General features: G+C 43.5%; 1 protein-coding gene across 4 annotated transcripts in view; it reads right to left on the bottom strand.

Moving 5' to 3' along the window:
* The window catches only part of CTIF (cap binding complex dependent translation initiation factor), a 1,422,510-nt gene that overhangs the window by 1,036,897 nt on the left and 360,223 nt on the right, over nt 1-25,390 (bottom strand). For all 4 annotated transcript variants that reach the window (XM_069626949.1, XM_069626950.1, XM_069626948.1 and 1 more), the window contains exon 4: nt 15,492-15,565. In XM_069626949.1, the coding sequence (XP_069483050.1) occupies nt 15,492-15,565 (74 nt within the window). The remainder of the gene's footprint in view (nt 1-15,491; nt 15,566-25,390) is intronic.

Here is a 25,390-nt window from a genome sequence, read left to right as displayed (position 1 = left end):
AACGTCTGCCACTATTTCAATTATTAGATACAACTGATGCCTGTCCGGAACTCTACCAGCAACCCAGAGTGTCAGTTCCGCCACCAAGCTTATCCAATACAGCAAGGATAGTGGCCAGGATACATGGCAATGCCAAAGTTCCATGGGCACAGCCAAAGTCCTAGATTACAGCGTACATGGGGATGTGCTGGAAGCTTACTTCTGCAGGTTGGCAGCTGCTGCTGGTACAGGAGTCATGGACTGTGGGAATCCTCTTTGGGCCAGTAAGGCAGCACGAGTGCCTGGCAAACCGAGCCATAGGATTTGGAGACAAACAGCCTTGTGCTGATTAAGCGAGACCATCTTTGATGCAGAAATAGAAAAAGAAGAGCAGTAGTCTCCATTAACTACACTTTATTTTCAATGTTCATGCAATCCAAAAAAGGAGACTACAGCAGCTTGTGTCCATTTTGGCGACAGGAATAAGAGGTTGTTCTCCCATTCCCTATCTGCTTGAGAATTGGGAAGCAACAGATTTTCAAGAACAAACTTTCAAATGTCCCGCATAAATCTCATAATTGTCCATTATCATCAGTCTTGGTTGTTTAATTTGGGCCTACGATGAGTGCTTCAGCTTTTCACATGTTGGCATTAACTTTGTGAATTTGGAAGCAACATTTGTTAAAAATGTTCAAATGTCAAAGATAAAAGATTGCACAATGCCATCATGTTTGGTTGCTTAGTTTTGACAGATACTGCTATTCTCAGAAGGTCAGCATTTCATGTGTTGGCTGATACGGGTGATGCATCATTTAACAGACATATCTATGAGCAGTTCTTAGATTTTTACTAGATAGCAGGTGTGAGGAGGTTAGACATGTGAGGCGGACAACATTGTGACGTTTTCTCAACAAATGCCATTTTACTATAGTATAAGTTTGGATGAACGCCTCACTATCCCTACCCTGACGAGGATTTCCCTGCCTAAAATAAACAAAAGGAAACCGTCTCACAAGAAATGCACGGCAGTTCAAAACAATAATGGTTGAATTCACTATGTGATTAGTCTCTCTTCACAACACGGGCAAACTCCTCTTTCCCGGGTTTAAACGTAATTCTGTTTCACAGTTCAAGAAAAGAACACAAGGAAATCCAGATTCGTAACAAAGTTCCAATGCAATTCAATTCAACTTCAACTTGTCAACAGAAAATTCCAACACAGAAGATACAAGCTTCTTCCACTTCTTTAAACAGGCTTTCAGTTCCTCAATGGTAACAATGATTGCCTTAGGATGATTTGCCACCCTGATAACTCAAAGAAATTCAATTTCTCCGTAACAGCCTTGCATGGCTCTTTCTCCAGCACCACAAAAAAGATTTCACACCTGGACACACTCCAACTTCCACCTTGCCCGCTTCCATGCCAGTCCTACAATCTCCAAAGGCTTGCCATCTTGGTATACTCCCCTGCCCAAAGAGCTTTTCACAGCAAGTAGTTTTGTGGTCAATGTCAAGTGATTAGAGGTTTACAACAGCGTCACCATATTCAACAAATTGCAGCTACAAAACGTTAAAACACTTTTCAGGGAAAACAAGATTTGCATTGATGTTCTTTAATACTCTTCTGCAAATGATGCTCCTCTCCTTCTGCATACCTTTTCCCAGAATGGCAGCCTTTTGCCACTCTTCTCCCCCCCCAGCACCCCTACACAAGCAACCAAAGACTTGTCGGGATAGGATCTCTTGCTGCCTCTCCCCTGGTTTTGGCAATATGTGTGGCTCCCAGCTTGTACCAGATGTTGTACACAATATGGGAAACTCCTTTCAGAGTTTATAGACCTTGCATTAGCCCCCTTCTGCTGTTGGCAATATTGGCTAGGTTGTATTGGCCTTGGCTTCAATTTCTCTTGACTTGGGCAATGCTTATTGAAATTAACTCTTAAAGTCACCCCCACGGGTAGTTGGGTTTTCCACAGACTCACACTTTCAAGGTTACAGTCAATGGGCTTTTAATAGATTTGGATGTTTTCCCCCAGTTTGGTATTCAGAATGAATGTGGGAATCACTTGCATACATACGTGAGTGCTGCTGCTTTACAATAGTTCAGTATTGAAAAGTAACGTGTGAATTACTTTCTTTCACACTCGAGTGCTGCTTCTGGTGCCCTCTAATAATTCTACTCCTTCGAGAGCGCTGCTCACTCGCCAAATGCCTGCTTCTCTCATGTGAGTGGGGACAGAGCACACCTTAGGCATTGACTACCAGTGAACTCACCGGTTCAGATATGAGCCTCTGTTCCCCTCGCCGGTCTACAGGATGTCTACTGCTGCAGCTACGGCAAACTGCTTTGGTAAGTCTGCCTTCATCCCCACACCATTTCCAATTGCTCCTAAAACCCATTGGTGCATGCCAGCCACCAGAGACAACCTCAAGGCCCTTGGGTACATGCCAGGCACCTGAGATAGCCTTTTGTACACCTTCTGCTGCACAGCCTCTGCAGAACAGGTCAAAATGGTGAAGCTTTCCTCCTGCATTCTTCCCGTTGCATGACCTCTGCACTTCAGATTTCTGGTGGCACAGACCTCTCAGGACCGGCATCATCTGCCACGCAGTGGTCCTGTCGTCTTCTCGCTCTTCCAGCTTCTACCTGGACTGCCAGAACAAACCACGCTCTTCTGCTTCTGACTTCCTATTCACCAAGAACGCCAACTACTCCTCTTCTCCCATGGCCTGCACCTGAAGGTGCCTTATAAGCCCATCTGTCTCTCTGAGGCGTGGGTCATCTGCATTAATGAACAGACTACTCCTGCAGCATTGTACCTCTTCAGCCCTATTCTTCATCCCAGTACCTAAGGAATTATGGGACTTTAAGTCCCTAATGAAAGAAAATTGGTATCCAGTGATAATGGAGAATACAATTACAGAGAATGCTATAACAAAGAAACAAAAACTGAAAAATAGATATGGGGGTGTGGTAAGGGGGTAACATGGGTGGGGTTGGGCTGGTTTAAACACAGAAAAATGTGGAGTTTTGTGGATGACCCCCACAAAAAAAAAAAAAGAAATCGATATTTTTTCACTGTTATTGTTTTAGCTGAAAAAGCATTCTCCGTTTAACCTCAGTTTGTTCTTTATAACATTCTTTAAATGAACACCAAAGAATTAGTCGTTAGCCTTGATAGTACATGGGAAGGCAATTCTTTTATGCTGATGTTATTTACACATTTCCTTTCATGGTGATAGGGAGGCTTTCAGCTTTACAGGTCACCCGAACTATAGGAGGGGTTTGATTTCTCCCCAGGCCTAGGAGTGTATGATTGGATTCACCCCTTTTTGTATGTGTATCCTGTGGAACAGCAATATGGGTATTACAACAAGCCATTACATACTTTGGCATTGTAGAGCCATGTTCGCTAAAGACAAATACTGTGTCTCATCCCACGGATTCCTCCCACTCCCCGGGTTCTTTTTTCCTTCCTGGTGATCCTCCCACAGAACTCCGCCCCCAAGGTCATGATCAGAAAGTGCCTTCCTTTCCCTGGCCATCTGGGAGAAGACTTTAGTCAGGAAATTGGTGAGGAGTCCATAGGATTCATCACACAGGGTTCGAAATTTCTGGGGGCTATTTAGCTCCTGCTTCTACTCTAGGAGAGCATGGTTACTTTAAAACAAACCGTTACCAGGAGCTACATTTGTCTGCCTGTGTCAACTGGTGCATTACAAACATGTATATTTTAAATTAACTTTGAATGTTTGAGAATAGAAATAAAGAATATTTAGGACACATTTAAGCATAATGGAGTGTACATTATGGGCAAAAAGATACAATGTGCATTTCATGTGGAAGTTAGATTTGCAGTGTGCTGGGACTCGGTCCTAGTTCCCCAGCGGTAGCTTCTGCCTACTGGATAATGCCCCATTCCCAGGAAAGGTTTTAGATCCTGCTCACTAAATCTTAATTTCAATCCCTGTGATAGCATTTTGGGACACAATTCAGGCTGTAGCATCACCTTCTCAATGCCAATACTACTTTGTTGTTACATATATTTGATAAGTTGAAGATTTTCTGTATTTGTGATAAGTTCTTCAAAATTGTTGGAATGGTGTATTTAACAAATATTTAATTGTGTTGTAGCCTCCTCATAATCTTGTTCTGCTAACTCCTAGATTTAGAGTTTGTGCCAATCAGTTGAGAAATTCAGAAGTGTTTTTTTTTTCTAGAGATCATGAATCATCTAACAAGTTGCAGTGATGCAATCCAAACCCATTAATTTGGTGATTAGCCTCCTCTTATGGATAAGGTGCTGGCTTGTATAGTCAGTAAAGGTTTGTTTTAAGTATGCAGTGTGTTCTAGTATGAAAGCTGGTGAATACCTTGGTATGTTAATTGGTAAATCCTACAGCGTTGTTCATAATCAAACCCCTCTTCCACATATTCTGCCTCCTGGTGGTTCAACTCCTCACTTGCATCTCTCTTGTTCAGCCTCCATCTTTCCCTCCTCCGCCTTCCTTTCATCCACATCCTGTTGCCCCCTCCTGTGCCTGCCCCTCAATGTGTTCCTCCTTCTGCCCTACACCTCTTCTTGATCCCCACTCGTGATGCACCTCCTACCACTCCATCACCTAAATTTTATTGTTCCACATTTGCATACTTTTTTGTCACCTTCCCCATCACTTTCGGGACCTCCCCCAATGACTGCTTGTAACTCCGAGTCTCCACTTGTTCTACTTCTTCTATCAGTTTTCCTGTCCATCATTTGTCAGTTCTTCACCTTTATCACCAAGGCATCCACCTTTATGTCTTTGGATGAGATGTCAGCCTGAATCTCAAAAGGCTCAACATGTAGATTGTAGGAAAAGAAGAGCAACTTGCTATTTTAAAAACAAACATGTAAGCTGCGGTCTTTGAGCACAGTATATGAAACAAAAACATGCAAGCAAAGTGTGAAATAGGTTCAAGTCCCCTCACATCAAAATATAGTGACAAGGCCAAAAATAAACATCTCACGTACAAGAAAATATCCTGGGACTTTTATTAAAATGGAGAACTGATAAATCCCAAGTGAAAAGCACCACATTGTAAAGTGACAGAGAAAAACGGATTTGCATTTGTATTGCTGTGTGTGCGTTTACTTTCCCTTGCAGAAATCAGGGGTCATGGTTATAAAACACATGTTGAAAATGTGGACCTTTGATGGGAGTTTGATAAGCCAGGTCAATGGATAAACTGCTGCACTTTGGGTGAAAATGTAAAATATAAGGGGACAGAAAAATGTAAATTAAAAAAAGTTGCAAACCCCACCTGAATCAGGTGTGAGCTTTAGGACTGAACTCTAGTGTTCTGTTTAATTCACCTCCCCAGCAATGAGATGTGAAAACTGATCCCATGCTTTCACAAGGATTTGTGTTGAGCCATAATGACAGTCTCTGGCACTAGTTGATGGGGAGGCTGACATTGCTATCAATTCTAAGGCAACATTTTTAGGGGCTGCATCTGTGTATGTTGAGCTTAAGATAATGAACACATAATGGGTTTGACCAGCGGATCTGTTTTGCATAATGTGATTTTCCCGGCCTCTCCTGGAGGAAGGAACCTATCTTTGAAGAAAAGTTAAAAAAAAAAAGGGGGGAAGGTTATCTAAGATCTGCCAGGCCCTGGAAACTACAAAGAGAACAGGCCATAATGCAGTCATAAACCCCAGGAACATTAACTACAAGGGAGGTTACCATTTCCAGGCACCCATCATAAATACTTTGCTGCTCTGCATTAACAGTAGGAACACCAGATCCCAGGCAGAAAAATAAAAACAAAGATGCTAGATCATAAAAGAATTCTGTATTGGATTCATATTTCTGGTGCTATATCCCAATGTGGAATGTCACACCGAGATAATTTCAGTCTAAAAATGTTCAACTTGAAATGCTCTAATTAGTGGTATTAAAACCTTTGTGTGATGTCATTTTGATTATGCAAATTAGGCACACGTGTTTTTTGTTGCGCCATAACTGTGTGTCATGTGTCCTAGCGTCCGCAGTGATGAGCCCATTACTTTGATATGGGAACATTATTTGTATAAAAATGTAGGAGTGAGTTAACTTGAAAATTGTGTAACTCAGTAACCCTTTGTGATATGATGAAAATGGCGTCGTCCAATTGATGTCAGAGATAGAAATCTGGCGAGCTGATTATTAAAGTGGTCATATGTGTGATATTTACTAATGCAGAATGTTACAATGTTTAACGAAGTAAATTCCTGAGAGGATGCCACATTTATAGGGAGGGAAACTGAGTTTAGAAGTTACTCCCCTCAGACTGACCCCTTCTGTAATATGCCCAAAGACCTCGGAAGGGGTATGTCTACTGTAATGCCACTTTTGGAACATTGTCCAATAACATACATTAACCAATTACATTGGGTAAAGTATACACACCTCAAAAATGTGGGTTACTGTTCTATAAAAGATTCAACACACACTCACTGGGGAAGACTGACAGACTCACTCACTGACTAATGGAGATGAAGAAGAATTGATAACAGGAAGGAGAAGGAAGATATTGCTCTCATTTTTAACCCTTTTATGGATTATTAGCAGAGACTGTAAGTACGACCTAGCAGGAGTTAAGGTTCCAGGCCTTCTTCAGTGGTAGAGACAGTTCCAGGCCTTCTTCAGTGGTAGAGACAGCAGACAGGCTGATCCCATTTTCCTGACTGATGTCCAACCTGTACCTAGAGGGGGAGAATTAAACCAGTCCTTAAGAGGGTGTCCACCTACCTGTGTGTGAACCAGCCAAAAGGTAATTCATATGCAAGTATAATATGAATGAGAAACAATCCATAGAGGAGTGATACTATAAAGGGAATTAGATTCAATCCGGGCCATTTTATTTGTCATTACAGAGTGGTGGGAATATATACATTGATTTCTGCATCCAGAGAAGTTAGGAAACAATTCAGAAGTGTTTGTGCTTCTAAACAAAAGTATTTTTTATAGTCTAGGCCCCTTGATGTGTCTACAGTGAGATTCTCCTTACTCTTTCTTTGCAAGGATGTCTAACGGAAAATATTTATTGGGGATTTAATGGACAACTCACTGTGTACATACCGAGAAAAAGAATATCATTGAAGTAAATCCTATGTATAACATCAAGCAGAATATTGTTGCTGAAGCAAAGTTGTTCCAGACAAAAAAGGGAGAAGCAATTATTGGCCACCCATTCTCTCGCTGTTTAAGGTGCCCATTGAAAGCGAGAGAGGTACGCTTTTACCCAGTAATTAAAAAACATCACTGAAGGGAATCTAGCCTAGATACATTTTCTTTTCTACTAGCCACCTACATACATGCAGGTCTAGTGGTGTGTTGCAATTACATTTTTAGGATTCTGCTGAAATTCTGACCTGTCCATTGAGTAAGGGGGTGGTGTTTAGAATAACGAGGAAGTAGAGAGAATTGGATAGGCAGGGATACTTTAAACTCATTTGTTGTTTTTCAAAAGTGAAAGATTCCCTTCAGGTCTTTCATGCATTCAATGCATGGTACTTGTGCATGCAGGATGATGTATACCTGTGTTGATGTGTATGTTAGAAAAGTCTGGATTTCTATAACTGTAGCATTGGCAACTGAGCAGAAGGGTTTGTTGATTTTTTTCATATCTTTGACCTTTCATGAGGAAACAATTTGTTCATCTTTAAACTGAATCAGTTAATTCTATTTGGATAATAAATAGACCTTCTGTGCAACCCTGCGTATTTTCTTTGCCCCAAAATAGGAGGGAATCTGTAAGTAATTAATGCTACTAAATTAGATTTCTGAGGAACATAAATGGGCCCTCACTTCCTTCCCCAATATAACCTGCTCCCAGGGGGACAGGGAAAGCCCATCGCTATTGGATCCTGACCTTGGGGAGTGGGGAGGAGGCACCCTTGGGTGAGACATGGTATCCCCAAATTCCCTTTTCTAATGAGTCTAATATCCCTCAGGCCTTTGTAGATTACCAGTCCCTTCCTCATATTTTGCATAAATCATCTCCCAATAAACACCAGTCGGGTACAGGGATGAGGAGGAGACACGAGCCATAAACCTTGGTTTATTGATTCTTACTCAGACGAACACCCCTTTGGTACTGGGACAAGGAAGATGCAACAAAAACTGACAACAGACTACAGAACTAACCATGCGCAGTCTAGTTGTAGAGTACCCAATTAAGCTGGTGGGATATTTAAAGGCCAGTACTGGAAGAAGAGGGACGTGAATAAGCGAGCAGCGTGTGGCAGCGAAACACAGAAATATAGAGAAACCGCAGAGGGATGCAGAGCAAGCGCAGCAGGAACCAAGGTGGAAAGCAAACCGGCACCAGAAAAAGCTCTGTAGAGGAAAGCTAGTGCTTCACGCTTGACTGAAGAGGCATCTAGAAAGGCTGGTTAAGAACTGAAGGAGCACCGCTGAACGAACTGCAGCAGAGAAGGAGCTGGCGGAGTCCCAGAGGTAGTGAGGTGCATCGGCTATACCAGTGGGCGAGAGAGAAGCTGTCCACGAAGCTGCAGGAGGACCGGCATGACAGGCACAGCCAGTGCTGCAGCCCCACATCATACATCAGACACGCCAAGCGACACCAGTGAGTCTGCCCAGGAGTGCTGGAAGCCCCCGAGTCATCGAGACGGGTTTCACTGGGAAATTCGTCATATATGAAAGCTGATAAAAATAATACTGTTTACGTGAACTCCCATACGTATTTCAATTTGGGGAGAAATCAGAATAAATACAACAGCAAATTAATTCACTGTGATAAAACCAGAAGAGGAAACGTTGATACCAGTGAAGTGAATTGGTTGTGAGCTGAAATGACAAGTAATGCTAACAAAGAAAGCCATACAAGCAAGCATAAGCGAACGATTGTGATAAACATTGGCAAGAGTCAAGCAAGCAAGCATTGCCAAGAGACAAATGGATATTATTGCATTTTACTGAAAGAAATGAATGGTTGAGAAAAGAAAGCCTGTATGCAAGAGAAACCTCGCAAAAGGGCACCAGATGCTTTGATCAGGAAACCTGAAACAGAGAATACGTTTCCTAGCAGGAGTTCGTACTGGGAAACCTATGATGGCTTGTGCTAAAAAACTATAACAGTAACTGAGATTCCTAACAGGAGAGAGTACTGGGAAACCTATGTTGGTCTTTGCGAGTGAAAGCTACAAGTCAATGGTGACAACATCAGCAATAATAAAGCTTCAATGGCACTTGAAAGGATATTAAGTCAAGCCTCACTGTGAAGCTGAAACTGAGGCACGATACCTATGAAACAGATCCAAGAAAGGTATGTGGTACGTGACCTGTAATGGGTGGTCTTTATGGTCAGACAACTGCTCCTAGTCCGAATACACCCACCTAAGGAAAAAGCCACTTTGTAATTGAATAAAGGAAAACCTGTGTGAACTCAAGTTGAGGAATTGCACTTTATAAATTAGTGAAAGGGAACCAAGCCCGAAGAGCTGGGAAGTATCTCAAGGAATTGTGTCAATTTTTAACATTGAAACACTTGAAAGCGTGGGGAAGGGAACCCCTCTTTTGTAATGTGAACGTTTTGAATCTTGGCGAAGGGAGATCCCTTTTCCACCCAAGAGCTAGGAGAAGCTCTGAACTTTTATTTTGCACACTTATTTGATGCTGACATTCCTGCACATTGTATAAAATAAGATGAGAGGGCAAGTATAGGTGTTGGACACAGACAGACATTTGCTTTGGACTTCCCGACACAGACTATCATTAGTTTAATTTAGGGAGGGAAATCCCACCTTACCATAGGGCACGATAGGCCTTTTTCCAACCCTCCTTTTAGTTAATAAAAGTTAGGTTTATATCCCAACACTCTAGTCAGTTGTTTGTGTCTACTTCATGATGCCTTTACAGGTCCCAAATTCATATAAACTAAAAAATAAAGGAACACTGTGAACACCTGGATTGGGGTGGTGGAAAACTCTCCTGAATTAGATGTTGCTTGATTAAAACATCCTACATCAATCACATGTTGCTAAATGTCCACCATCTCCTTCTCATCCGAGGAAGATATGTTACCAAATCGAACTTGTTAATTTTCTTTGATCATGGAGACAGTTGTATGTGGCACTAAAGGAATGTTTGCACAGCGGCTTCACCAGAGGGTCTCGCAAAGATTCACGTTTCCTGTTTTTGGGTAAAAGGCGGATGGATAAGGGATTTAAAAACTATTACCAGGGGTTTCCTAAAGGGGTAGTAGAGAGGCTTCAAGGAATTTCACAAAACAAGCACAATGCAAAATTAAATGTCACTAACGGAATGAAATGTGAAAGACGCATAAGAAATGCTCTCAGTGGGTACAGCACAAGCGTTCCTGGTCTCTCCTAGTCTGGATCAGTCCTGCTCCTCCCCCGCTAACAGACAAGCACAGCCCACAGTAAATTAGGAAGGGATCTGGGCCTTCTTCCAGGACTCAAAACCTTTCCAGGGATTGGCCCACCAAATTGCACAAAGAGGTTTGGTTCTCATTGGCCCACCAAAGTCAGGCCCACATGCTGGGTCTCTTGCCAAGTCGAACATGATTTTGTGGGGCAGCTGGCGGATTTTGCAAGAACACTGAAAGTGTCTTATGGCTTATTACACAAGATAAGCCAGGTAAATGTTTGCCAAGCCCACAAATCTCCCAGTCCTGAAGGTGATTCAGAAGGGAGAAATCACACCAACCCCCTATGATAATAAAAACATGTTTAGACAGATACTAAAGCAGAGCACAAATAGAATATGTAACAGATCCCTTCTCACACGGACAAGATCATCAATACCATATCACGCATCTATCCCAAAGCAAAATTGAATTAGCAATGTGACGAACTATTTAATATAGCAGCTGTTAAAATAAGGTTATTCAAATTGAATAATATAGAATTTAAGTAAAATTGATAGAAGTCATGGACCTTTTCAAAAAGAATGTGTACAAGATATTGTTGGACCTATGTGAAAAGTCTTTAAAATGATAAGATTAAGATAGTAAGATTACCCCCCAACCCTAATTTACAATTGAAAATAGAAACCGGTAAATATGCAGACTAGCAGGACAGAAAATCTAACAGCCTCGATGATGACTGAACCATGTGTGTGTTATAAAAATATATAAGTCCAGAACAATATCCACCTTAGGTCCTGGCTCCCACCTCTCCCAGATTGTTTGAAACCTCCTTTAAATTACTGTGAAGAATAAATCAATGCCAATTTCTGATATCAGATGCCAATAGCTACAGGGTTTCCAGGTCCCACACATAATTTAAAAGAGGAATTTCCCTCTGCAAAAGCTTGCTTTAGTTTAGTAGATAGATATTTGCTTGAATTACTCAAAATGCAGCAGCAAATGTACAAAGTGTGAGCAAAATATTTCTTTTTCTCGTGCCTTAAAATTTTTAAATCAATATCAGTACATCCTGGAGCATCTGACAGCATGAGAAGAACGCCTTCAAAGTTTGGAGAGATCGGGATCTGACCAACATGGCAGTACTTTCACTCTTAACCGGTTTACTTTGTCATTGATCAATTTGGAGCACCGTTGGGTCACTCCGTGAAACTGAGTGCTCTGTTCACCTGGGACCACATTGGTGCTCATTTTGCTCCCAGAAGTAATTTGATGGCAGGGACCTTGTTAGTTTGCACTGAGGTTTAGCCAAGTCCCTGCTGCCACATTTTCATAATTTGCACTGCGGGGTGCAAATATAAAGGACACTTGTATGCCGCCTTTTGCCCTTCACATTTGCACCCCGCAGTGTAACGTGAGTAAATGCTGTCAGTCATGTAGGCATGGCAGGCAGCGTTTACATTTCATTGCGAGCACCACTTGCCATGCTCTGTGTTTGATAATTGACAAATGAACTGATCATATACTTTGGAAATGTGCTAATCCACAGTACGCGACCACTCCGATACAAGGTATTCAGGAAATGTTCATGTTCACACACACGCGCTCCAGGTTTCTCAATCATCAGAAACTCACAGGTAGTATTATGAGTTGGCGCTGAAGCACAGATCACACAGCCTTCTTCCTTTAGTGTCAGGGCTCCAGTTCCTGCCCCTCAGACACTCCTGGGGTGGTCTTGCGCCACAGGGGAATGAACATGTTGAGTAGAAAAGAAAGGGATAGCCTTCCTGCATGGCTCCCTTCGTATTTTCCAGTCTGCTCCAGGGAGTCCCAGCTCCCACGCCGCACAGTCGGGTTCTCAGCAGCATGCAACGGCCTCCTAGCCCTTCTCCTGTCATTCCCCTCTGCCATTGGGCAGGGCTCTAGTTATATACCTGCAGCCACTTGACAGGCTGCAGGTATGGATGATTACTCAGCCTTGCCTGACCACAATTAAACAGACATGCCGGACCTTCACTGCTCTTAATTGCCTCTTCTTCGTCCCAGTACTGTCAAATGTCAGTGGTGGAGAAATGAGGTGAGATGGCTTACAAAAGCCTGTAAAGGTTGGGGAAGGGTTGGGTTGGGGCGTTTGTCACTATGGAAAGGGGGAACACATGTCTTGCACAAGGGCAGCCCAATCCCAGTCCCCACAGACCCTCCACCACGGTGATCCTCCCTCGCTTCTCCGCCCCCCAGAGTCAGGATCTATAGCAATGGACTTTCTATGGCCACCTGCACAGAGGATCCACGGTGTCTAGAAGCAAGAATACCCTCAGGTTTCTCCCAATAGCCAATTTGATTCGGACAGCAACAGTTTGCAGGAACATTAGGGTTATCTGTCAGATTAATTGATTGTTTAGCCCATGTTACTGTAGATGTGGTACCACATGTAAGACCACGATTCAATAATTGGAGTGGACGAATCTGATTTGGTTGATGAGATTATCAGCATTGCTGCTCTAGGCAAGGGACTTCAAACACATCCAGATTATTCCATCTTTTTGGCATCCTACATGGGTTAATGGATGTCTTAAGAGGAGAATTACATTTCAGTCTCTTTTGCTCCAAGTGGTTAACTTGGATAGTGTTCACGGTTTTCCCTCTGACAGAGCATGTTTCATCTATTGTGATGATATCAAGATTGTCATGGGCAACACCATTTGGGATAGCTGTAACACTGCCAGTATTAAGCATCAAGGAGATTTTCAATTTAGTTGATAAGTACTTTCACCTTCTCAATAGGTTTAGCAATAATTTGAATTATTTGGGGGGGTAGACTATTGACTGCTTTACATTTAGACATTTCATCTTGAGAAGTTACAGGTTAATGGTACCCTATAACTGTACCCAAGTATTATAAAATTAGATGGATTAGTATCGACTTCCAAATATATAGTACAATCAGTCCTCGAGTGCTTTAAGGACACAGAAAATACAAGTGATGCAATCGTTAAATAACTTAATGTAATACAAATGTAGACAATATGTGCAAGTGGATCTCACTGTATTGAAGAAGTAGATACAGGTACCATATAAGAAGGAAAAGAGATAGAATTAAAAGTATGATTGTAACCTAAAAATACTACACCATCATTATACATATAAAATATATTTAAGAAACATGTATATCTAAAGGGTCTACAAAGACAGATCACTCTGAATATATGATTGAGCCAATTCTTGAAAAGTGTAATGTGCAAAGTATAAACGTGCAGAGCAATGAAATCCAAATGTGTGGTACGGAAGGGGAATGCCTCAACAACTTTAGGGGCTGCATTAGTCCATCCCCCCCACCCAACTGACCCCGATTAAGACCAGCATACCTTGCAATGTTTTCTAGTTAATAAATAGGAGTGGCAGTGAACAGGTGTAGCAAAACAGAAGTCAAAAGTCAGGGCATGTAAGGGGAACGCTTCGACAGCTTAGGGGGCTGCCTTAGTTCATCTCCTTCCCCCAACCTCCCTACTTCTCACCAGCTAACAATGGGTTCTCCCCAAGAATCTTACTGGGTGATAATGTTTAGGAGGAAAGAGAGTAAGCCATCACAAGTTTAGGTCAAAAGCGCAGTAATATCATACGCCTTGCTCAGTCTGCCTACCGGCACAACTCAACCCAGCAAAATGGGAGACCGGGTCACTTTAACATATAGATTCAATAATATACGCTGGCACACACAATCCAGTGTACCTCCTGGCTGGACCTGCCACAAACAGAATGGCTGCACCTTTGATCAAGTGCTTCGCCGTAGCTTTGCCGACCAGAGTTTTTCTCCGCTCTTCCTCCTCCTGGAGCTGCCGGGGTTCGCAGGGTCCTAGCTCCACTGCTGGTGCCACAAACAGAATGGCCGCAGCTTTGGGCTAAGGTTTGAATCCTTGGGCAACAGTCATTTCTCAGCCCATTAGGGAAACCACTGAAGGCATTATTACCTTATTAGGTCTCACCAGAAGGAATTCGGTGTTGCTGATATTCAGAATTGTGGCGTTTACGCAGATACTTATGACATCTAGTTTTTATAGCGATTCATGGTGGATTACTCCAGCTCCTAAATGCTTTACAAAAAGCTGGCAATATCATTCAATTAAAAGGCATTCAATTAATTCACCTCAGAAAGAAGGGCTAAGACTGCCCTGCTGAGGTTCTAACATGTGGCGTGCATATATGCCACATGTAAGCGGCACACACTTACACTGTGAGCTAACCAGCCGTGCAGGTCAACGGCACATCCAATATGCTCCGGCTACATAAGTCACTACAAAAGGGAAATAATGGCAGTCACAATAACAAGGAAATCTGGCTATGGGGCCGGACCGAACAGTCAATATCTTTATTAATTTAAAGAGCTTTAACTAATATTTTCCTAAACCTGCAATACAATTATCATTTAAAGATTACCAGAAGACTGTTCAGCACAGCATGTATTTATGACTTTGAAAAAAGTCTGTCATTTTGGTTTTACATTCTTCTTGTTTTATTTTCTGGAAGGCTACAAAGAGCTTGAACATTTTATTGAGAGTCATCCCGTCAGCCTCATGGGTTCCTTAAGAATAAAACAATCCAGCCAAAAAACAGTCTGCTTTTGCCAAGGTTCTAGAAGGTATATTGCCAACCGGATGCCTAAAGTCAGATTACCAAACCCAGCTGTCTCGCTGCTCAGTGAGAAACTTTGGGGGAAAAACCTTCCACTCATAATGCTCAACTCGGTGGAACTCTACAGCTTATCCTTTTGCCTCAGGGTGGACTTTGCCAAGACCTGCAAGGAGCGTACATCTACCTTTACTGACACGCGTTTGGTCTGCATTCCACCTAACCCTTTCTTCATCTTGCAACCATCTCACAACAGAGCTATAATTAATGGGCATTTCTCCCTTCTAGAGTCCCAACCTGGAAGCCCCATGTATTACTATTGGAACATCAAATTTAACCAATGGTAATACATCAAAAAGAAAAAGAAAGTAAATGACTTCCAGCAAGAGCCTAATGTTAACATATACACCATAAACATCTCCCATTTTCGGAATGCCACCTGGACACCAAGTGCTTTATAAATAGATGCATCTCAGGTAGTTTTTTTATATATAGGTTTACGATGGCTTACCTTGAAGACTCAATGGTATTTGCTGCCCAGATATCTGTCCCCAGCATGTCATGGGAGTTTTCTTTAGTGCCATTCTGGAAACAAACAAATCAAAATTAAGGATTTTCCAAAAATCACTGGCCCAAACAAACACACCGTGGTCATGATTTAAGATTCAGATCAAACGTTCCCTTTCTCTTACAGATGTACAATCACAAAGCTGAGCAATATCAATACCAGACAGACTTGAGATAGCTTAATTATTCAGCATTGTTTATTTTACATTATTGTTATTATTTAATTTGTATTAAGTGCCACATGCCCATGGGCGTCAGGGCGCACAGGCAAAAATAACTTGCAACTTCCTGGTCCCTCCCATGGGACTTCTCCTCAGTCGCTGGACCTAGAGTTCAGATGCATGGGGGCTTATCACATCCAATCAAAATATTGAGGTATGGGCTGCGTTTACTCCAACCATATTGTCAGATTCCACACATTACAGGTGGTCTCCAATGGGGCCCTACTTCAAAAAACAAATGTTACGGTGGATCTCCCAAAACTAGGTGGGTCAATTTGACAAGTCGTTGGCTTTACCAAGTCTTAGGTTTCAACATGTTCTCCGTCTTCAATACAAAGGAAATGTTCAGTGTCCCCTTTATCCAAGATCCGAGATCCTGTCCCGAAATTGCTCATTAATTCTCAGTGACTAAAGGACTGCGGTGCTCAAGTGGTCACATGCTTCCTTCTGAGTTCCTGGTTCCGTTGATCCACATCTTCTGCTTCTCATCCTGATCTCCTGAAAGGTTGTCTTGCTTGGGCTTCCTTCGGCAACTGCCCTCTAGCCACAATCACTGCAGCAAGGGTGGCTGGTATCTAGATACCACAAAGCGGAACCCCAATGTCTCCACCAGGGCATGGCCCAAATCAATATTGCCACTGGCTGAGTCAGAAAGAGGAGGAAGCCCCAACACATCAACCTAGAGGTAGGCCACCTTGGTTCCTCTACAAGCTGTGCTAATGTCACCCTATCGCCACCTCTTCTTTCTCCTGTCCTTTTTGCCAGTCTCCTCCTGCCAGTTCCCTCTGTACTCTACTTTTTTCCTCAAGTTGTTTTCCTTATAAACCTTCTCTGTGGTATCGCCTTCATCAATTCCTTCTGATCTCTAAAACCTTATCCTCCTCCCTCAAATCTCCCTTATCCCCAAATTCTCTACTTCTACTACTTGACATCCTCCCTCCAGTCTCCCCTCTCCTCGGGCACCTCCTTGTCCAGCTTCTCCCCAATCCCCTCTTTACAAGCCTCTCCTTGTCTCCTCCAGCACCTCTTCTATATTCACTGCTATCTTCCACCTATACCTCGTCTCTTCATCCTTTTCATTCTTTCTCCAGCCTTTAGCTCAATCCTGGTCTAACAGGTCTCAGTTGTGCTGTCTTGGGCGTTTCACACTGATTGGGTGCCGGCAGACCCAATATCCTCCCTCCAGGCCACAGTCCCCTTCTCTTCAGCCCAACAATTCAAGCACAGAAAAATTGCTGCAGTATATTAGATTTCAGACACGGAAAGGAGTTTAGCGGTCCATTGCCATGACATGCACAGACCGGTCGTGTTCACTCGATTGTGTGGCATGTGATTGCTCTCCCCAAACTACATTTCTATCACAGAGTGTACAGAATCTGTAGGATGTTTGCGCTGAGTACCTTTACCGTGCTCGACCACGATAACAAAGGGAGAGTTATAAAGTGCCATTATAGGATGTTGGGGTTTGGCACCGAGGGTTCTCTGCGTGTGCTAAAGAAAACAGAGTTTTACCCATAACTGGTTTCCTTAAATTAAGATAGCCACAAATGAGCGGCATGTGACAAAGACCTTGCCACATGTGCGGGTGCAGTTTGGGAAGGCAGGGAATCTTTCCAGCACCTCTGCAGAGTCCTGAACTGCTCGGCAGGTGCCGGCCCCTATACCCATATTAACAAGGGGGGTCTTGGGTGTCCCTCTGCCAGACATTAGTCCTGGTTACGAGAGACTTACCCAGAGTCTTTAGCTCATTATCTTTCACAGAGAAGAAATATCCCAAACATATCAGTCTTTGTCCTGCCCTGGGGCAGTCCAGCCCCCAAATTCTAGGCAGTTCTCCTCTGAACAAGAGTACCAACAGCAACCCCAGAGACGTGTTTCAGTCTAATTGGACCTCATCAGTAGGGTGGAGCTGTACCCATGGCTTCCCCATGTCTCACCCCTCATGTCAATCAAGGGACCTCATCAGTATAGAAATAAATAACACAAAAGCAGTCCAACAAGCAATTTAGCAACAAATATTAAATTAAAGGACTTAAATGATTTAGAAGAGTTTTGCAATATATTAAAATTCAAGGAGGTTGAACAAATAGACTTGACATGCATGGAACAATGAATATTTGGGTGGTTAAGAAGAGGATCTATGGCAGATGAAACTACCACAAAGCTGTTTTGCCAATATAATCTGAAACATGCCTGCGGTTGTATGTGGTCTTATGCAGGCAGAAGGGCTATGACCAAGCTTCATTTGCATATGGTCTTTCCCCTTTCTGTAGTGACTTGACAGGCTGATGATCAATTGGATGGCTTCCCATCACCTCTTTTGCCTTGCTTTAGGCACTCCAGGTGGGTGGTATGCCCATACATGAATTCTGAGTCTGCTGGCTCTTAGACCCAGGCTACACCTCATTAATAAACCCCAACGAGGAGGAACAGGTCTGCTTACATTCATTGTAAACCTTATAACCATCACCTCTTCTGCTTTACCAATATACTCTGGTGCGCACAAGCCATTGGCCCCCAAGCACACCACCAATATTGGGGGCACTTGCATAAGGTTACGTGCATCAAAGTTTGCTCTAACATTTGGACATTTCAGTGCATAGGTACAACCTTCAAAGAAATCTGATGTGGCGTTGATCCTAATGATGCTTATGATCACCAATGCATACATTAGCTGTATAATGCAAATAAGCAACGAAACACCATTTTGTTGGGTGCCTTGGCCCACGTTCAAGTTATTATGCTGCAACATTTGGTGCTGTGGGCTTAGAAAATCCAAGATGGCTGAAAAGCCCACATTCAATCACTTTGACCTGAAGACTACCATGAAAGAATACAATGTGGGAGACCGGGTCTATCTATACAATTTCCAGAGGAACAAGGCCAAACAGCGAACATTTTTGCCTACATGGAAGGGACCTTTTGAAATTGTAGACAAGATCTCCCCAGTCGCCTACAAGATCCGCATCCCCAAGGTAGTTCGGCGGAAGGGGAAGACAAGTAAGTCCATATTAATCAGCTAAAGTGTTGCCATCCCAGGCACACACTGCAAACACTGGAGGAATCCTCTGGAATCCCAGAGGGGGCCGCTCCAGATCAATAAAAACTCCAACCCTAAAATATTCCACATATCAAAAATATAGTAACAAGAATGCAAATGTCTCCTGATTATATCTTGTTTTTTAAAATAAGAATGCAAATGTCTCGATTCATAAAATGTATATGCCACCCCACTATATCAATAGTGGGGGAGAAATGTCTACGAATATGTTTCTGCCGCTTTGCTTTGTCATCCTAGGAGAGATGAAACCATGGAGACTGACCAAGGAGGACGACCCGGGGACCAAGAGCAAAGATCTGAGGGACCCGGGGTACCGCCCAATACTCCGATCAGGACCGGCAAGGAGAACTGATCGTTCGACCCTGGTGAAGGAAAAATGCTGAACTGTGCCATCTGCGGAATCGGAAAAGATGCTGAACTGTGCCATCTGCGGAATCGGAAGAAGATGATGCGGACATACCAGCGCGTGGATCAAAACATCCTCCCCCTCGACTCGAAATCAAAGTGCGGGGGGGCTTGTTGGGTGTCTTGGCCCACGTTCAAGTTATTATGCTGCAACATTTGGTGCTGTGGGTTTAGAAAATCCAAGATGGCCGAAAAGCCCACATTGCGCCAAAATCCAGGAAAAACGTGCAGTTTTTGCGCACACCAAAATGGTCGCCTAACCTACCACCACCAGTGCAAGCGTGATGTGCCAGAAGCGCCATAAGTGAAAAGTGGTCCAAAGGAAAACCAGTAGTGCCTGTTAGCTCAAAAAGCGCTTTGAAATCACCTTTGTTTCTCTGAAATGCAAGCTAAAAATGCCTATTTTAAACATTGCAATATATTCAAAAATCTCACTGAACACCAGCAGACATTTGGCAGAATGTAGTCTTGTGTGCATACAAAATCTGGAAAGATGAAGAGCCTAAAAGAAAGTTTATAACAAAACTGCCTGAGCTGTGGATGTCAGCAGCTGAAGTGAAATTGGACTTAGAGCCACTAAAATCGAAATGTTTAAAATAAACGAGTGACCTACTTTGAGTGTCACATAGGTTGCAACTGTTTAAATGTCATAGTTTTGAACTTAGAATCAGCATTCTAGCTGCATGTGTACAAATTGTAAGTTTGATTTGAATGAAGAAAAACTGGGAACAAAAGTGACATTTGGCTGAAGCCTGGCTTGAAGAGATTGAATTCTGCCCGGCAACTACCCCCGACAGGAGTTGAAACTTGCCCAGCCACTGCATTCGCAGGCCTGGCTGCCTTCTGCTGTTCCCACCAAAAGGAGATTACACCTCTCTGATTGAATCAGGGGAGGAGCACCTGGGAGCAGGGAAACAGAACAATGAGCTTTCCTTGGCTCAGGCAAATGTTAAATTAGGGGGGAGGTCGTAAATGGCTTCCTCTTGGAAGAAACTGGGAGAAGCAGTGCCTCTGTGAGCAACCTGAGTTGGAGGAAGTGGACACACCAGAATTTCCACCATGTGCTTTGGGAAACCACACCCCTCTGGGCCAGAGCATCATTTTTAAAAGATGGATACTTCATAGTACAGACTTGTCAAAATTATATAATTAATATCATTATTCTTGTGATTTTTCTGTGCACATTTTATGAGGTGTTAGGACTCTGTGGTATGTTCTGGGCGTAGTAGCGGAAAATAAGGTATTACTCCGAATGTCTGTATTTTAAAAATCTGACACTTTATCATCTGATGCCCATATTCCTTGTGCATGTTTGTGTAAATTCTGGAAAAGTTTAGAAGTTGTGTTCTTGATGAAAAGGGCAGAATTCTGTCATAAGTGGACACAACATTTTACAAAGACAGGGATCGGATGGTTTGGTGCTACAGAAAATATGTGAACTGGACATATAATATTAGAAAAATAGTACATAGATAAATATGTATTTGGATCAAAAATAGATTTGTGTGCAAAGTGACAAGGGGAGTGTTCTTTCTGTATGCCATAAAAATGACACACAACTCAGTTCCCCAATCAAGGGAGAGAGGAGGACTTGGCCAATGATAAGTTGTGAGGGGCAGGCTTAGTTATGCCCACGCACACACCCATGTTCAAAAGACATAAAAAGGAACACTGAAACCCAGGGAGGGGATTCACTTTCCACTTTCTTGCGAAGCATTTTGCCGGACGACTTTTAAATCCAGACAATCTCCAGAGATCCAGAACTCAACTCCAGATAGATCCAGAACCAAGCCAGAACTTTGTAGCAGAGAGGCCTAACCCAACCAGCTGAACTCTTCTCAGCAGGCCTTCAGAACCCAGCAACCTAACCAAACTATTCAACAGCCGGGCGAGCCGTTTGATTCTGGCTAGAACCTCTGGGCCAGAACCATATCCAGACCCAGAAAGCAGAGCTGTATCCAGAGAGACCAGACCAGAACCATAGATCCTGAACCGCAGACCAGACCCGAGGCCACGCTGTGAACGGAACCGGTGCCAGAGATTGTCCGGAGAGAGAACCGCAGCCCAATCCTGACCCGATCCGTGACGAAGTCGCATTCCTGTCCAAAATTAGGAGTGAGTATCCAGCCAGAACTGTGCATAGTCATCTCTTAGTTTAAAATAATCTAATTCAAACCATTTCCACCTATTTAGAACTGCATAGGAATGGTGTGTCCATTCTATAATTTTAAACCTGTAAAAGTGTCATTTTGTCATTCTGAAGTTTACTTTAATTTCGAGAAACTACCTCCACAAAAAAGTCAGTATTTCTTGATCCGTACGTGCTAGGAACGAGACTTTCATTTTAAAGCTAAGATTCTAAGCTTTCTAACAAGCCTAAAACCGACTTTCTATTCCTTATAGTTATTCCGTAATCGCGCTCGATGCACGCAACTAAATTGCCGTAAATTGAAAAATTAGCTCCTGTCAAAAATAGCCGTCTTTTGCTCGCAACTGCTGAAATCCGTTTTCCCTCTGATAATCATTCCTGAATCATTGCCAGTGTGACTTGAACTAATCTTAATAGCTATCACCTACCCTGAACCTCCTACATGGAATTAAAATCATTTTTAGCATACTTTTCCCTTCTTTGCATACCACATTTAAAAGTACTTTTGCCTGTGTTTAAAACCATCCCTGTTTCTCTAAGCTTGCTAGGGGGGAACTGAAATTCGTATTGTATTGTGATTGTATTCCTGAAAACTGTGTGCTTTACTTCCCTCTCCTTATATTGCATAGGGGGGAGAGTGAATTGCCACAAGGGGAAAAGTGAACATATTATCTCTTGTGAAACCCTATCAGTTTATTTCTGTACTGCATTTTTATTCATCATTGCATTTCCTTGAAATCATAAAAGTATTCTCAGCTACCTTATCCTCCCTATACTAACTCCTAAGTAATTAAATCAGTGTGCTAGTGTAACATCATCCATTGTTGATCACTGTCATATGCCTAAATGTGCTATCAAATATTAATTTATTCATAAAAGTGTGATATATATATATATATATATTGTTTACTTTCTCAATAAACCTTTTAAAGTGCAAAACAAACCTACTTCTTGGCTCAGTGAGGTCAGGGGGATTCAAAGAGAGGGGCGTTATATAAGGGTTTATCATCCAGATTATAACTTGTCATAAAAATATATAAATAAGGGCTTCCCTTGGGCGTCCCAGACGAGGCACTGACTTAGTGGGATTGCTGAATTGAAGTCACTTAACAGAGTGGGGGCTCGTTCGGGATTCTGGATTAGATTCATCACTTGTGCAGCTTGTTACAGTGTGCTAACTGATAGGATACATAAATCCTGTTGGATCACCACACTGTGTTATGCTGTAAAAACACCCCTCAAAGGAACGCTCTAAGGAAACCGTCTGTTTTGCTAAATAAAATACAAACTTCTGTAAGTCAGGAAGGAAATCAATTTCCAGAATGACGACACTGGTAGACATCAAGATAGCTAGCGAGCACCTCTTACATAAACTATTTGTGAGAGGTGAATGGTCTGAACATGACCAGGCGGCGTGGTTGCAGGCAATAGCACCCCAGATCACTGCAACAGGGTCAGACCTATGGAGAGATCAGGGTCCATTACATGTGGCCCTGAGTGAACTATATATGGCCCCTAAAGCCAAAGATGAGCACAACAAGATTGCCAGGATAGCGGCATATTTGTATTTATATATGGCAGCCATACAGGAAAACGTGCTGAAAGCCAAGATCTGGCAAATAGGCAACAGATGGCATTAGAGAAGGCCCAATCTGACCTGGTCTCTTCTGAGCAGAGGCTGCACAGGAGCCAGGAGCCAGAAATGATATTAGGCAGTATATAATAAAAATAAAAGAGGATATTGGTATCCTGCAACAGGAAAATTCTGACCAGGATACCAGATTTCTGGCCTTGCAGAAGGAGTACCAAGAAGGTTTGGACTCCCCACTGCAGAGCCAGAAAAAGCTGGAGCAACAACTAGACTTTAACAGGGCATGCACAGAGCAGGTAGCCACCCTGCAAAGTCATCTAGATAGGGAGAAGGCAGAGAGCAACAAACCGATTCTGAAAGACCTGGATACCCAGACAGAATTTGAGGAAGAGCGCCAGAAAGCTGGTGCCTTTCAAAGGCAGAGGAATGACCTGGCGGCACAGATGCAGGCTCTTAGTCAGGAAAGGGACACCTTAGGCCAGGAAGTCTGCCAATTAAAAGGAAAAATTGAAGAAAATCACTTGGCCCTCCAGGGACTGGGTGACCTCCAAAAAGAGCATCAGAACTTGTTAGAGCACACTAGGAGGGTGGAAGATGCTCTGGCAAGAAAGGAGCAGGCCAGTAGGGATGGGACTCAGGAGGTAACCCTCCTGCAGCAAAGACTGGCCCAGTACTCCAGGATTAATCAGGAGGAGCAGAGAGAAAATGAGGCTCTCCGTCAGCACAATGATAGGCTCCAGCAACAGTTAGCCATGCGGGAGAGACTGATAGAGTCTAGTAAGGCCTTAACTGAGGAACTGAAAGCGCAGGCTCTTGCATTGCAACAGGGAGCAGGGGCTGACAGAGATGAAGTTCGCTGGGAAAGGGAAACACCTGAGCATAACCGCAGGAGCCCTAGTACCAGAGGCCTTCATCTCGCCCATCCTTGGACTCTGCCACCCCCATGTCCCACGGTGCACATGAGCCCAGGGCCACGGGGATGGCAGACTACTATCCAACCAGAAGCATGGGGCTCATAGGCCAGTACCTCCCAGGAATGGATGGGCGGGCATCCGGGTATGGGCACCCAAGTACAGTGCAATTTAGTGGGGAACCCCAGGAAAGTAGGCCCACTAAGGGCATCCTGAAAACCTCTGCCCAGTTAGGTCAGTGGGAGGGAGGGGGTAACCCATCAAATCCTGGCAGCAAGGAGGAATCTGAAGACTCCTCTGAACGTCACAGGACACAGGAGACCAGGTCCCCACATTCTGCCAGCCATTCCCAGGCTCGCAGAATCCGGGAGAGCCTGGAAGATCAGACGGGCACCTCTTGGAGCAGTCCTTCTGAGTCAGAGGATGAATGGACCAGGGTTACCCGAACCAAAAAGGCCAATAAGGCAAAAAAGGGCCTTGCTTAAGGACCCCTTAAAACAGATTAAGGCAATAAGGAGTGTCATCACGCCTTATCACAAGAACGCCAAGTATTCTCTTTGGGAACACTTGGAGCTTTATAAGCAAATGATGGAGAATTTCCATTTGAAGGACAGCAGTAACTGCATTCAGTATGTCAAATGGACATTCTCCCCAGAATACTCCAGTTTCTTTGCGCGGCTGGAGGACCAAAATCATTCAAGATGGTCCACCTACAGGGCGGCCATCTTGAAACATTCTTCTGTTCACAGAAATCCCCAAGAGGCTCGCAAGGCAGCCTACAATTTGCAATGTGGGGAGGATGAGGCCCCACAAGAATTTGTACAGGAATTGAAGCGTGCTTTTGCACAGACTACAAAAAGGGTGCGCACGGACAGTAAAGAATTTGTTAATACGTTTTTCCATGCCTTACCCAAATACATTATGACCCAGCTCGTGAGAGATTTTCACGAGAAAAGATCTTTAGACTGGGTCATTGAGCAAGCCACCCGCATCTATGAGGTGCAGAAACCGGTGGAAAATAAAAATAACGCCCAGTAAGCCCCAAATCAACCAGCACACCTGCTGCTGCCAAGGTGGCAGAGATAAAGGTTGCCCCCATTTTAGATTTGGAGATGGGGGGGGACTAAAAACATGCCTGCACCGAATAATTCAAAGCCCAGAAGGCCCTCGGGCCAGTCACAGACAGGGAGTCAAGGAGGTAGTCCCACAAATGGGGTCCCTCACTCCCCTGATTATGTAAGTCCCCGCTACAAGGGAAACCGACCCATCCTGGGTTATGTGTGGACTCCTCCAGCCCAAGGGGGGGGGGGGGAAATCCAGCCAAGCACCTGACCCAGGGAACTTCCCTCCTAACTTCCCACAGGAGGGCAGAAATTCCCCAAATCCTGGGCAGAACATGTTCCCCAGGTATCCACCAACTTCCAGCCCCAAAATCATCCATCCTTCTTTCCCCACTTCCCTGAGCCCAGACCACCTAATCCGGGAGAGGGGAGGCCAAGGGTGGA

Source organism: Ambystoma mexicanum, chromosome 6p (assembly GCF_040938575.1).
Source record: "Ambystoma mexicanum isolate Mex_15411 chromosome 6p, UKY_AmexF1_1, whole genome shotgun sequence".
NCBI lineage: Eukaryota > Metazoa > Chordata > Amphibia > Caudata > Ambystomatidae > Ambystoma > Ambystoma mexicanum.
This window is presented reverse-complemented; position numbering and strand designations above follow the sequence as displayed.